Source organism: Pisolithus orientalis, assembly GCF_024613125.1.
Source record: "Pisolithus orientalis strain OTSU chromosome Unknown F5J12scaffold_8, whole genome shotgun sequence".
Taxonomy (NCBI): Eukaryota; Fungi; Basidiomycota; class Agaricomycetes; order Boletales; family Pisolithaceae; genus Pisolithus; species Pisolithus orientalis.
In genome coordinates, this window is record NW_026260789.1 from 313,682 (window position 1) to 326,417 (window position 12,736).

General features: G+C 49.6%; 6 protein-coding genes across 6 annotated transcripts; 2 read left to right on the forward strand and 4 right to left on the reverse strand.

Moving 5' to 3' along the window:
• Positions 1–251: 251 nt before the first annotated feature.
• F5J12DRAFT_536908 (uncharacterized protein) lies at positions 252–1,270 on the forward strand. Its single transcript, XM_051739935.1, has one exon. It carries the CDS (start codon positions 322–324, stop codon positions 892–894), a length of 573 nt encoding a protein of 190 aa, XP_051601686.1. The 5' UTR covers positions 252–321; the 3' UTR covers positions 895–1,270.
• On the reverse strand, positions 980–3,189 carry F5J12DRAFT_536733 (major facilitator superfamily domain-containing protein). Its single transcript, XM_051739933.1, has 9 exons — positions 2,854–3,189; positions 2,687–2,802; positions 2,454–2,633; positions 2,323–2,399; positions 2,204–2,262; positions 2,095–2,151; positions 1,462–2,042; positions 1,312–1,400; positions 980–1,253 (listed from the first exon to the last, which is right to left on the reverse strand). Exons 1-9 carry the CDS (start codon positions 3,024–3,026, stop codon positions 1,065–1,067), a joined length of 1,521 nt encoding a protein of 506 aa, XP_051601687.1. The 5' UTR covers positions 3,027–3,189; the 3' UTR covers positions 980–1,064.
• A 1,230-nt stretch (positions 3,190–4,419) lies between these two features.
• On the forward strand, positions 4,420–5,534 carry F5J12DRAFT_818352 (uncharacterized protein). Its single transcript, XM_051745183.1, has 3 exons — positions 4,420–4,838; positions 4,938–5,090; positions 5,144–5,534. The coding sequence occupies exons 1-2, from the start codon at positions 4,432–4,434 to the stop codon at positions 5,041–5,043; spliced, it is 513 nt and encodes a 170-aa protein (XP_051601688.1). The 5' UTR covers positions 4,420–4,431; the 3' UTR covers positions 5,044–5,090; positions 5,144–5,534.
• On the reverse strand, positions 5,055–7,321 carry F5J12DRAFT_537048 (major facilitator superfamily domain-containing protein). Its single transcript, XM_051739936.1, has 9 exons — positions 7,042–7,321; positions 6,875–6,990; positions 6,642–6,821; positions 6,521–6,597; positions 6,405–6,463; positions 6,296–6,352; positions 5,663–6,243; positions 5,513–5,601; positions 5,055–5,451 (listed from the first exon to the last, which is right to left on the reverse strand). Exons 1-9 carry the CDS (start codon positions 7,212–7,214, stop codon positions 5,263–5,265), a joined length of 1,521 nt encoding a protein of 506 aa, XP_051601689.1. The 5' UTR covers positions 7,215–7,321; the 3' UTR covers positions 5,055–5,262.
• A 1,180-nt stretch (positions 7,322–8,501) lies between these two features.
• Positions 8,502–10,192, reverse strand: F5J12DRAFT_781433 (major facilitator superfamily domain-containing protein; the record flags this gene model as incomplete). The annotated part of the gene is made up of 9 exons (XM_051742562.1): positions 8,502–8,690; positions 8,772–8,789; positions 8,867–8,887; positions 8,908–9,448; positions 9,498–9,554; positions 9,609–9,667; positions 9,729–9,805; positions 9,863–10,042; positions 10,099–10,192. The coding sequence occupies 9 exons, from the start codon at positions 10,190–10,192 to the stop codon at positions 8,502–8,504; spliced, it is 1,236 nt and encodes a 411-aa protein (XP_051601690.1).
• Positions 10,193–11,021: 829 nt separating this feature from the next.
• Positions 11,022–12,702, reverse strand: F5J12DRAFT_766255 (Pre-mRNA splicing factor-domain-containing protein). Its single transcript, XM_051742187.1, has 3 exons — positions 12,539–12,702; positions 12,243–12,476; positions 11,022–12,184 (listed from the first exon to the last, which is right to left on the reverse strand). The coding sequence occupies exons 1-3, from the start codon at positions 12,626–12,628 to the stop codon at positions 11,201–11,203; spliced, it is 1,308 nt and encodes a 435-aa protein (XP_051601691.1). The 5' UTR covers positions 12,629–12,702; the 3' UTR covers positions 11,022–11,200.
• Between the last annotated feature and the right edge of the window lie 34 nt (positions 12,703–12,736).

The window sequence follows — 12,736 nt, forward strand, 5'->3', positions numbered from 1 at the left end:
GTAGTAGACTCGGCAGGAAGGCGGTTTGCAGTCTTGACCAAGTCTTGACCATAAATATTTGGCATCGGACGGGAAGACCGGTACGCTGTAAGTACATTTACCGCAGTACATAATTCGCCATCCAGGTACGCGCCACAGAAATTCCTCTATGCATCCCCAGTTGATCCACACGCAGCTTCTTAACTAACTTGTTCGTCCACCACGCGGGGCTCAAGCTGGGCGAGAGTTTTAGCGCTGTTCTCCTGGTGAGCCACCTATTGTGTTTATCTGGTATATGGAGTCAGGTTATAAAATCTGTCCTCAAATGAAGATACGGTTGAGATGGTCAGTAAACATCGCGCTCCACGCAAGCAAAAGCGCGGGTCACTCTCCAGCAGAGCGCAACTGGCGCGGCTGATGAAAGAGGTTACGTGCGGAACTGCGACTCGAGCAACAGACCATGGCGAGAACTTGGCTTCTGCTTCATTGTCCCCATCCTCAGAGCCCTCATCTTCTGGTCACATCGTATGCACTTCTGTCGATGCGAGAGGAAAAGCTAAGACCAGCCCCATGGTTAACTACGCTAATATCCTCCTGATCGAGCGCTTCCAAGCCGCCGTGGAAACTCGGACTGCTATCTGCCGGCGGCTTGAACAGCTCGTGCGCAGTTCGACCATATACTCGCCAGCGGTGCAGAACCGGCTTGTCCGTTTCCTCCGCGATGATTTCATCCGTGGCGATAGGACGCTTCAGATAATCGAGGGTCTCAGGCACTCGGACTTCATTAGCGCACCTCCTAGTGAGGATGGAATTGATATCGTGCGGGAAGAAGTCTCGGAGAGTACAAAAATGCTCTTCGAGGGGAGTAAGGAACTAATGGTAATCGGGGACCAGATCGCGACGTATTTTTCGTAGCAGGCACGAGTCTCATCCCTCGTTTTGTTAATTGTGGTTAGCTTCGTAGCTCATCAAGGTGTTTGAACATGGCAGGGTCAATGATTCAGATTGTCAGGCGTATAGTACATATGTGGCTTGTAATTCCAAAAACAGTTCGTTGTAAAATCGTGCACATGGTATCCTAGGCTCTAGTTGTTTCGTACACGGCGCTTGGCTCGAGAACGCGGACCGAGCCAGAGTATCAACCAAATCATCGGGCTCGTAGAAAGACTAATCAGTGCGAGGATCGTGTAGGTCCATCCTACACCTACACCATTCAACATCAAGTCTATGACCGATACGCATGCTGCCCCAAGCGCGCATCGCACTAAGTTGTTCTGTGGGTGAAAGGATTTTAGGGGTCTGAAAAGAACGAAACTAAAGCACAAAACGCACACAGGCTGTCACCGACGAACCCTGGGTAGGCAGCAAGTCGACAAGAAGTGTTTGGGTGGTGTTCAATATAGCCATCACTGAGAAGCAAACTGGCGAAAATGAGTCTCAGAACTACATTGAATGCCCCAGAGCCAGAAAATGATAACGTACATATGAACTGCAGTACCAGTGACACTGCAATGTTAACCTTCTGATGCAAGCACCACCCATAGCCAGCACAACATGCAATGCAGATTAAGAGTTGGATAGGTATGGTCTTCAATCTCGCCTTTTCAATCGGGAAGTTTTCTTCATAGACGATAGCTTCCCGGGATCCTGGCGTGTCCGAGGTAATCCTGTGTTCACAGGCGAGTTTCTCCTTCAACAGCCTGTAATCCCTGTCCATTATTTTCCCGATGACATATCCTCCGATGATGGTTCCAAGACCGGAAGCCAAGAAACATAAGCCAGTTTCAGTTTCATTGAGGAAGGAGTAGGTGGATTGGAATATAGTTGATATAGTGGCGATGATCGCATAGAACACGGCATACTGAACGGCATTGAAGAGCAGGAGAGCTAGGACATCCGGATATGTCAAAATACGCAGCGGATTTACAAAGGGAACACGCAGGGGTCGCTCTGTCGTCATGCCTTGCCTACCATGGCCCACAAGTGGAACCAGAGGTCGATAAAATCTAGATGGCAAAACGCTACCGTCCCCAACCAGTTGTCGCAAAGTCTCTGGGAAGAACCTGTAAAGAAATTGATGTTGTGACAGGGCGACCAATATTGAATAGTACGTACACCAACAGGGCGACAAAGCAAAGTGCAGAAGCGATGGCAAGGATCCAAAAGATCCATCTGCATTGTCGAAGTGAAGTGAATTCGGGACAAACGTTGGTCTGCCACTCACCTCCATCCAAGGGTCTGTGTGAGAACACCTCCAATTACCGGACCAAAAGTGGGACCGAACTTGCAGAACCCGGATTGGTCATCATCCGAAATGTCCAAAACCTCAAAATGTCTACTCACTAGCGGTCCTACAGAGAAGAGGCCGAAGAAGCTACCGCGCTCTGCGCGAGTGGCAATATCTCCTATAACCCCAGCGCCTATCCCGGTTTGAGTTGAGTAGATCTAATATTGGCTGCAGATGCAAAATCTACCTAGCGCGACAGTACTGGCTGAGCCTGCAGCTTGGACGCAACGTAGCACCAAAAGTAGCCAGTAATCCGAAGTTGGAGTCGAAGCAAGCCCAATACAGGCAACGGTTAAGACCAGCATGCAAGATAGGAAAATCGGTCGCCTGCCCACATAATCCGCCAGAGTTCCCCAAAATACCGGAGCTGCAGCGTGGTGCATATGTATTCGCTAGCATAAAGGATAGTGATATACTTACAAATACCCTGGAAAACCATATAAACAGTGACGGTCAAGTTGATGAGCTCGACTGATTTATGGAAATCCGCAGCTATAACCGGGATGGCGGGCATGTATGTCATAGCAGCCAAAGGACTCATGGGATCGTCAGTGTCTCGTTGTGGCTAAGAGGCCTGGGTAACTCACCTGAAGAGAGCGGCAACGGAGGCCATTACCACGATGAACCACCTTTCGGCGGGAGTGTAGATGCTGTAAGGTCTTTCTTGTGCTCTATTTGACGGCGGAGAAGGTACGGCCTTTTCGACGTCATGCTTGTCGTTGGTTGGCGGAACCGTGCACTCTTGATGGTCTTGGTTCATGAGAAACTGAAGGCAAGATAGTGACAGTAGACTTTCAGGGCGTTCCAAAATCGACCCATCAGACGGCCGATAAGTTAGTGACGTTCCAACGATTACACGGCACCGTGCCCGGCAGGATGGGTGGGTACGGCTTTACATAATGATAATGGAAAGCCTCCACAAAGCCAGAGCAAAGCAAAGTCGAGAGAAAATCGAAGACATCCGGATGCCCAGTGCCCTACCAGCGGTGATGAACACGTAGACCACGATGAAGCAGCCTTTGCACGTTTTCCGAAGGGTGTGAACTTCCGCCTCTGCATGGCACTAATGTGAGGACTCACATGAGGCTATGATAAATCAATGGTTTTACGTGGTGGTCGACTTGTCAGCAAAGTCAGCTCTTTGCAACCATGTACGTTACAAGGAAACGCCGTCACCTTGACGGTGCGAAAACATGGCGTTCTTGACCGTATGAATTCATGAAGTGGGTGAACGACAATCCAGAAAGGAATCCATTGCTCGTTGCATTTGCAGGGTTTGCGCTGTTTTTTTTCTGCTTTGATACACTAGTATGAGTATGTATCCCTGACATCGAAACGGAGGTGGCAAATGTCCAGGCACCCTGTCACAGGTCTTGCAGGAACATTCTGCGGATTCGAATTCATAGTGATCACGTGAATCATGGATTGTCTAACTTTTAGTGAGAGAGCAGTTTGAGGTTTAACTTCCCTCTTAACTCTCAAACTTGCACATATACTCGTCGTATTTTGTTCTATAGTATATTCTCTCTACCAACAGGTGTTCCTGCCCATTCGACGTTGTTTATATATGTCTATCCCAACTGGCGTTACCCAGCCTATCCCTGTGCCTCTCAATCGCCCACCGTTCCCTCCTGAGACTTTCCACTGCTACTAGTATCTCGGCCAGCCAGCCCAAAAATCGTTGGTCTCATGCTTTCTGCTTTCCCCTCTACGAAAGTCACTGTCGATAATCTTATCGACACAGAGTGAGCCCATTCCTCTGCAGCCTATAGGTGGTGTTCTACCCACATCGTCAAGCGGCATTTGTCTTCGAGCTGGCCATAAATACTTTGTATGCACCGTAGGGTCCATGGAGAGAGGTTGACAAACCTGTTCGAGACCTCGCGAGGACAACTCGTCCGTCGAATGCCCCTGTCCGCTCCTTCCTTCAACTCGCTGTCGCCACAAGCCTCGTCGTGGCGACCATTCCAATCAGCATGGATTCCTCTTCAGTGGTGCTCAGGATCACAGCACTTCCGACCGCAGGTCTACCATCTACCTGACGACGCCGGGGCTCCTTCATCCTAGTGTCTTTTTTTCATTCATGTTACCTGGCTTTTCCAATTTTGCTCTCTTTTCGGTTACTTGTGAAAATTTTGACTCGAACTTCTGGTGCATTGGGATGCATGCTTCTCCTATTGCAAATTTGGAGCCTTCAATCGTATCCTACGTCTCTCCTGGTCAGTCTTCAGGTCAATGATCAAATTGATTCGGATGACCTCCGTACTTGTTTGGGGTCAGTCGAGTTTACTGTCGTCGATAATATTGTCTGTCTCTCATTAGTTGGATATTGCGGGATGAGGAATGTTCTCCGAACTAACCCCGGAATATTTGAAGGCACACCCACTCAAATCCTATCCGGGCTGTATCTTACAGTGGCCGTCTCCGGTCATTCGCCCTCTCTCATCCTTCACTCCTTTTCTCCTAGTTCACTCCTGCCCATCCTGGCAGCGAACCCCATGGTTAATTATGTTAATGTCCTCCTGATCCAGCGCTTCCAAGCCGCCGTGGAAACTCGGACTGCTATCTGCCGGTGAGTTGAACAGCTCGTGCACAATTCGACCATATACTTGCCGATAGTGCAGATCCGACTTATCCATTTCCTCTGCGCTGATTTCATCCGTTGCGGCAGAACGCGTTATATGATCGAGGACTTCATGCATTTGGACTTCGTTAGCACACCATCCAGTGAGGATAGAATTGATATCGTGCGGGAAGAGTACAAAGACGCCCTTTGAGGAATGGTAATTGGGGACTAGATCGCTACGTGTTGTTCGTAGCAGACGTGGGTGTCCCTCTCCGATTTGTTGACTGCTGTGAACTTTGTAGCTCTCCCAGGTGTTCGAATATAGCAGGATCGATGTTTCAGATTGTCAGGCGGTACAGTATGAGTATATCTGTGGCTTGTAATTCCAAAAACAGTTCGTTGTAAAATCGTGCACATGGTATCCCAGGCTCTAGCTGTTTCGCGCGCGGCGTTTGGCCCGAGAACGCGGACCGAGTCGGACTATCAACCAAATCATCGGGCTCGTACAAAGACTGATCAATGCAAGGATCGTGTAGGTCCATCCTACACCTACATCGTTCAACATCAAGTCTATGACTGAAACGCATACTGCACCAAATGTGCATCGCACTAAGTTGTCCTGTGGGCGAAGGGATTTCAGGGGTCTGAAAGGAATAATGACACTAAAGCATGCAACGCACACACGCTGTCACCGACGAACCATGGGCAGGTAGCAAGTCCACGAGAAGTGTTTGAATGGTGTTCAATATAGCCGTCACTGAAAAGCAAACTGGCGAAAACACGTCTCAGAACTACATCGAATACTCAAGAGCCAGGAGACGATTACGTACATACAAATTGCAGTACCAGTGGCACTGCAATGTTAACCTTCTGATGCAAGCACCATCCATAGCCCGCGCAACATGTGACGCAAATCAAGAGTTGAATGGGTATGGTCTTTAATCTCGCCTTTTCAATTGGGAAGTTTTCTTCGTGGGTGACCGCTTCTCGCAATCCTGGCGTGTCCGTCGTAATCATACGTTCAAGGGCGAGTTTCTCCTTCAGCAGCCTGCAATCCCTATCCAATATTTTCCCGATGACATATCCTCCGATGGTGGTTCCAAAACCCGAAGCCAAGAAACACAAGCCGATTTCGGTTTCGTTAAGGAAGGAGTAGGTTGACTGGAAAATAGATGATATAGTGGCGATGATCGCATAGAATAGCGCATACTGAACAGCATTGAAGAGCAGGAGAGCTAGGACATCAGGATACGTCAAAATACGCAGCGGATTTACGAAGGGGACACGCGGAGGCCGCTCTGTCGTCATGCCTCGCCTACCATGGCCCACAAGTGGAACGAGAGGTCGATAAAATCTAGATGGCAAAACGCTACCATCACCAACCAACTGTCGCAAAGTGTCTGGGAAGAACCTATAAAGAAGTTGACGTTGTAATGGAGCGACCGATATTGGATAGCACGTACGCCGATAGGGCGATAAAGCAAAGTGCAGAAGCAATGACAAAAATCCAAAAGATCCATCTGCATTGTCGAAGTGAAATGAATTCGGGACAAACGTTAATCTGCCACTCACCTCCATCCAAGGGTTGGAGTGAGAGCACCTCCAATTACCGGACCAAAAGTGGGACCCAACTTTCAGAGCCCAGATTAGTCACCATTGACAAAATGAGGTCACAAACGTTCACTTACTAGTGGTCCTATAAAGAAGAGGCCGAAGAAGCCACCGCGCTCTGCGCGAGTGGCAATGTCCCCTACAACGCCAGCGCCTATGCCGTTGAGTTTTAATATCGGTTGCAGATGTAAAATCTACCTAGCGCAATAGTACTGGCTGAGCCTGCAGCTTGGACGCAACGCAGCACCAAAAGTAGCCAGTAATCCGAGGTTGGGACCGAGGCAAGACCAATGCAGGCGACAGCTAAGACCAGCATGCAAGATAGAAAAATCGGTCGCCTGCCCACATAATCCGCCAGAGTTCCCCAAAATACCGGAGCTACGACACGAGGCATACGTATTTATTACAAGAGAGGATAGTGATATACTTACAAATACCCTGGAAAACCATATAAACAGTGACAGTCAAGTTGATGAGTTCGACTGATTTATGGAAATCCGCAGCTATAACCGGGATGGCGGGCATGTATGTCATAGCAGCCAAAGGACTCATGAATTCGTCAGTGTCTCGTTGTGGCTAAGAGACCTGAGTAACTCACCTGAAGAGAGCGGCAACGGAGGCTATTACTACGATGAACCACCTTTCGGCGGGAGTGTAGATGCTGTAAGGTCTTTCTTGTGTTCCATCTGACGATGGAGAAGGCACGACCTTTTCGACGTCATGCTTGTCGCTGGTTGGCGAAGCCGTGCACTTTTGATGGTCTTGGCTCATGAGAAACTGAAGGCAAGTAACGACAGCAGACTTTCAGGGCATTCCGAAATCAACCCATCAGACGGCCGATAAGTTAGTGACTTTCCAACGATTAAACGGCACTGTGCTCGGCAGGATGGGTGGGTACGGCTTTACATAATGATATTGGAAAGCCTCCACAAAGCCAAAGCAAAGCAAAGTCAAGGGAAAATCAAAATCGAGGACACCCGGTGGTCCTACCGGCGATGACGACCACGTAGACACGATGGAGCAGCCCCCGCATGCCACCCGAGGCGCATGGACCCCCGCCCCTGCATGACACGAATGTGAGGACCCATACGAGGCTATAGCGAGTCTATGTTTTTACGTGGGGGTCGACTTACCAGCGAAGCCAGCTCTTTGTGATCGTGTACGTTACAAGAAAACGCCCGCTTTGACAGTGTGAAACTTGGGCATCCTGGACCGTGTGGATTCACAAAGTGGGCGAACGACTCGCCGGAAAGGAACTCAGCACCCAGTGCATGGTTTGCGTTGTTTTCTTCTGCTTTGAGATGTAAGTTGAACGTTTGAAAAGCCCAAGGCCAGTGACGACGTCTATATGCGGACATATGCTCTGAGCCAAATGCGGACTGGCTCTCCTGGATGGATCGAAACTTTGTGCACTAGTGATGCATGCTCGGATCCACTTGCAATGCCACTCAGGTCAGGCCATCAGACAAGCTTCAAGTGTTACTTGTCCGAAAATCCGACACGTCGTGTGTGCTTTGATTCTTCAGGTGCGAGGACGAGGATCGCTAGGGGGTGCTGGGATATTGGTGCGATCCATACCACACAGGATGGGCGTCGAGGACAAATACTTATGATCGCCTTGAGTGTGCGCCACATACATATTACATAATCTAGTCCTCAGCCCCACGCAAAAGGGGATGGAACTAAAATGCATGTTAGCTAATGCACAGCCCTAGTAACTCCAATCCTATTAGGACCCACACGGTTAGAGTTCGTGCGGACTTGTGATAAGTGCATTTATTCCGAAAAATTTGCAGGTGGCTGTGCTTACAGCCACTGCAAATTTTTCGGAATAAATGTACTTCATCCAAAAATTACAATATTGACTGTCAGAACGCTTCAGATAATCAGGGGTCTCGGCCACGTTTCGGATATGGTCAGTCAACCATCCGGTGGAGATGAGACTGATGTCGGTTGTGTGGCCGCACAACACGGCATGCACGGTTCGTCATTGCAAAAGCGGTTCGTTTCGACATCGTGCGTAAGGGATATGTAGAGTATCACATCGTCGCTGCCATCCTAACTGTTCCGCGTGCGGCGCTTGGCCCGAGAGCGTGGACCCAGCCAGACTATCAACCAAATCATGGGGCTCGTGGAAAGACTGATCAATGCGAGGATCGTGTAGGTCCATCCCGCGCCTACGCCGTTCAATATCAAGTCTATAACCGACACGCACGCCGCTCCAAATGCGCATCGCACTAGGTTGTTCTGTCGGTGAAAGGATTTCAGGGATCAAGGGAGAATAACGGTACCAGGCGACGAAACGCACACAGGCTGTCACCGACGAACCCTGGGCCGGCAGTAAGTCTACAAGAAGTGTTTGGGTGGTGTTCATTATGGCCGTTACTGCAAAGCAAACTGGCAGAAATAAATACATCGAATACCTCGGACCAAGAGATAATGACCTACATACAAATTGCAGTACCAGCGGCACTGCAATGTTAACCTTCTGCTGCAAAGACCACCCATAGCCGGCGCAACATGCGACGCAGATTGAGAGTTGAATGGGTGTGGTCCTCAATCTCGCTTTTTCAATCGGGAAGTCTCCTTCACAGGTGCCCATAGCGATTCCGCGTTCACGAACGAGTTTCTCCTTGATCCCCCTGTAATCTCTATCCATAATCTTCCCAATGACAAATGCTCCCGTGATGGTTCCAAAACCTGAAGCCAGGAAACATAAGCCGATTTCAGTTTCGCTCAAGTAGGAGTAGGTTGACTCGAATATAGTTGATATCGTGGCGGTGATCGCATAGAACACCGCATACTGTGTGGCGTTGAAGAGCAGAAGAACCAGGATGTCTGGATAGGTCAAAATACGCAGCGGATTCACAAGAGGGACACGCGGAGGGCGTTCTATGGTAACGCCTTGCCTACCATGGCCCACAAATGGAACGAGGGGCCGATAAAGTCTAGACGGCAAAACGCTCCCGTCGCCAACAAGCTGTCGCAGGGTTTCTGGGAAAAGCCTGTAAAAAATTGGTGAGGTAACACAAGTATTGGATATATGGTACATACGCCAACAGGACTACAAAGCAAAGTGCAGCAGCGATTGCTAGGAACCAAAAAATCCATCTGCATTCCATAAGTCCAGTAAAATTAGATCAAACGATGATCTACACCGCCCACCTCCATCCAAGGGTCTGTGTAAGAACACCTCCAATTACCGGTCCAAAAGTGGGGCCAAACTTGCAGCGTCCGCGATGGTCAACATTAACACGATGTCTAGAGCCTCAAACATTCACTTACTAGCGGCCCTACAGAGAAGAGGCCAAAGAAGCTTCCGCGCTCTGCGGGCGTGGCAATATCCCCTATAACCCCAGCGCCTACCCGGTTTCGAGTTGAGCAAATCTAATGTCGGTTTTCGGGTGCAAAAGATCTACCTAGCGCGACAGTGCTGGCTGAGCCTGCGGCCTGGACACAACGCAGCACCATAAGTAGCCAGTAATCCGAGGTCGGGACCAAGGCAAGCCCAATGCAGGCAGCGATCAAGACCAGGATGCAGGATAGGAAAATCGGTCGCCTGCCCACATAATCCGCCAAGGTCCCCCAAAACACGGGAGCTGGAATGCGTATAATAGAGATGTATTCACTACCAAACGGATGACGATGTACTTACAAACGCCCTGGAAAACCATGTAAACGGTGACGGTCAAGTTGATGAGTTCGACCGATTTATGGAAGTCTGTGGCTATGACTGGGATGGCAGGCATGTATACCATAGCAGCCAGAGGACTCACGAAGTCGTTAGTACTTCCCAGTGGGAGCCAAGATATTCGGCAACCTTACCTGAAAAGAGCGGCAACAGAAGCCGTTGCCACAATAAACCACCTTTCGGCGGGAGTATATATGCTGTAAGGTCTTTCTGCTGTTCCATTTGACGACGAAGAAGGTAGGACCTTTTCGACGTCCTCCTGCTTACTTCTGGTCTGCGCAGACGTGCTTTCTTGGTGGTCTTGGCTCATGAGAGATGGAAGATGAGCACACGAAAAACCATGGCAAACGATAGAATGCTCTTATATCTGTCGACGGCTGACTGTGACCTTCCGGTAACTACACATAGGCAGCCAGCGTGCTGCGGACCTGCGCGTCCCCACGGCAGGGTGCATATGCTTCTCCATGTTTTACGTGGGGGTCGACTTGTCAGCAAAATCAGCGCTCCATGATCATGTAAGTTCCAAGGAGGTACCGTCAATCACTCTGGTATGCAATAATTCTATCTCTTCGACAGGTGAACTCATAAGTTGATGAACGAATACCAGAAAGTAACTCACTGCTTGATGCCCTTCCAAGATTTGCATTGTTATCTGCTGCCTAACGAAGAGAGTAATATCAGTGACGAGATCGATATAATGCAATGTGTAAATGCGTTACAGGTGAAAGCATCGGCCGAATTATTTCCGATGGGACCGACTACGCCGCCGACTCCGATGTCTAGTAGCCGTTGCCTGCACCAGTCTCACAGGGGACCTAAAATATACCCAGAACGCCACTCAGTGAAACACAATCCGTTAATGTTGTGGTATACAAATTGGCGGGAGTCACCGTTCTCCCAAAGGAAACTGCCATTCTCAGAACCAGCTCGACGAAGAACCTTGCTTCTGATGTGGACGTATCAATAGTTTACACGCTGTTACACTGGTAATACCGTCAAGACATTATAGTACATGAAAGAGAATGGAAAGTAAACCGTGGAGATCAAAGAACGCACTAGGTCTGCTTCATTCTCCGTCTGCCACCAAACCATGACGCCCTCTCTTGATACGGTCCTCCAAGCCTCCTGCACCCCCGAATACTCTCTTCTGCTCTTGGCTCAGGAAGCTACCCATGCCCCTAGATTTCTCGCGTGCAAGTTTTTCAGCTTCGAGTTCAGCTTTCTCCTTCTCCAACAGAGCCAACAATCGCTTTTGCCGTTGGGCCTCCACCGTTGTAGCGTCCGATTGCATGGCAGCCAAGCGAGCAGCCCGGTCCTGGCCGTCATTAACCGGTGTCTTCGAAACTGCTTCCGAGGGACGCGAAACAGGAGGTGTGACACGAGTGCGTTTGGCATAGCCGTGGTCGTTTGCGGGGCTAGGACTCCTCCGACGTTTGTAGCTATCCCCATATTGTCGTCGGCGATCATCGTCTGTGGGGTGGTCGTGGCGGTTGTCGTCGGAATCGTCGGACCGTGGCCAACGACGGACCCTGTCGGCAACGTGGCGCTCTCGGCTTCTATCGTCCCGGTGTCTACGATACGAATCAGAAGAATGACTCCGGCTCCTCCTGGAACGGTATTCATTGCGATCGTGTCGTCGGTCATCTCGGTAAGATCGCACTGGCGATCGCGAGCGACGACTATATGGGCTAGGAGATCGTGGATAATCAGAGTCGTAACGACCAGACGAATGTTTCCGATGGTCATCTCCTGAACGCCGGGATGGGGACCTGTCTCTGCCACCCGGCTCTCGGCCTCTCCTGCTCTCTTTTTCTTTCCGCTCTTTCTTTTCTTTTCTATCCTTTTTCCTCTCCTGTCTGTCTTTCTTGGGCTTAATGCCATTGCGCTCCTGTAACTCACGAAGACGGAGAGGATTTGACATCAGTGCCTGATAAGCAGCCTGCTCTTGTTGCTTGATGGCAAGGAGAGGATCCTCGCGGACCTTGGCAGCAACATCACGAGGGGTATTTGCATTCTGCGTAGCAATGAAATTCTTGTGTGCAGCACCAAGCTGAACCCACCAATATGTTAGTCTCGGCGAAAATATGATACTTTTGCACCAAACACACCTTTGCATTCTCATCCCCGATCAATAGCTTATCCACTCGCTTTTTACCGAGAAGATAATCCTCCAAATCGTTTGCATTTGTGCTAGTTCCAGTGGCAGGAGTAGCGTACATCCATTCTAGCTTTTCCGTCCTCTTTTTACCAGTTTGTTCCTCCTGGAGACGCTGGAGTTCCTGCAATTGCCGTTCTTCCTCCTTCTCCTTGCGAAGCTGGTCGAGCTTCTTCTTCTCTTCGAGCTAAACACATATACAAAGTGTTAAAACCAATGTGTGGAGTAGAGAAAATGATGAATGCGTACAGCTTTCTTCTCCTCGAGCCAGACCCGCTCCTGATTCTTAAGCAGGAGCGGGTGCCAAGATTTTTTCATGTTCAGGTCTCCACCACCCATCTTGACTTGAATTCAGTTGCGTGGTAGATGAAAAAGGGTCTGAGTGGGTGATGATAACGGACAACCAGTGGTCGACGCACTGCGACCGAATACTGACTCAAGTGATTA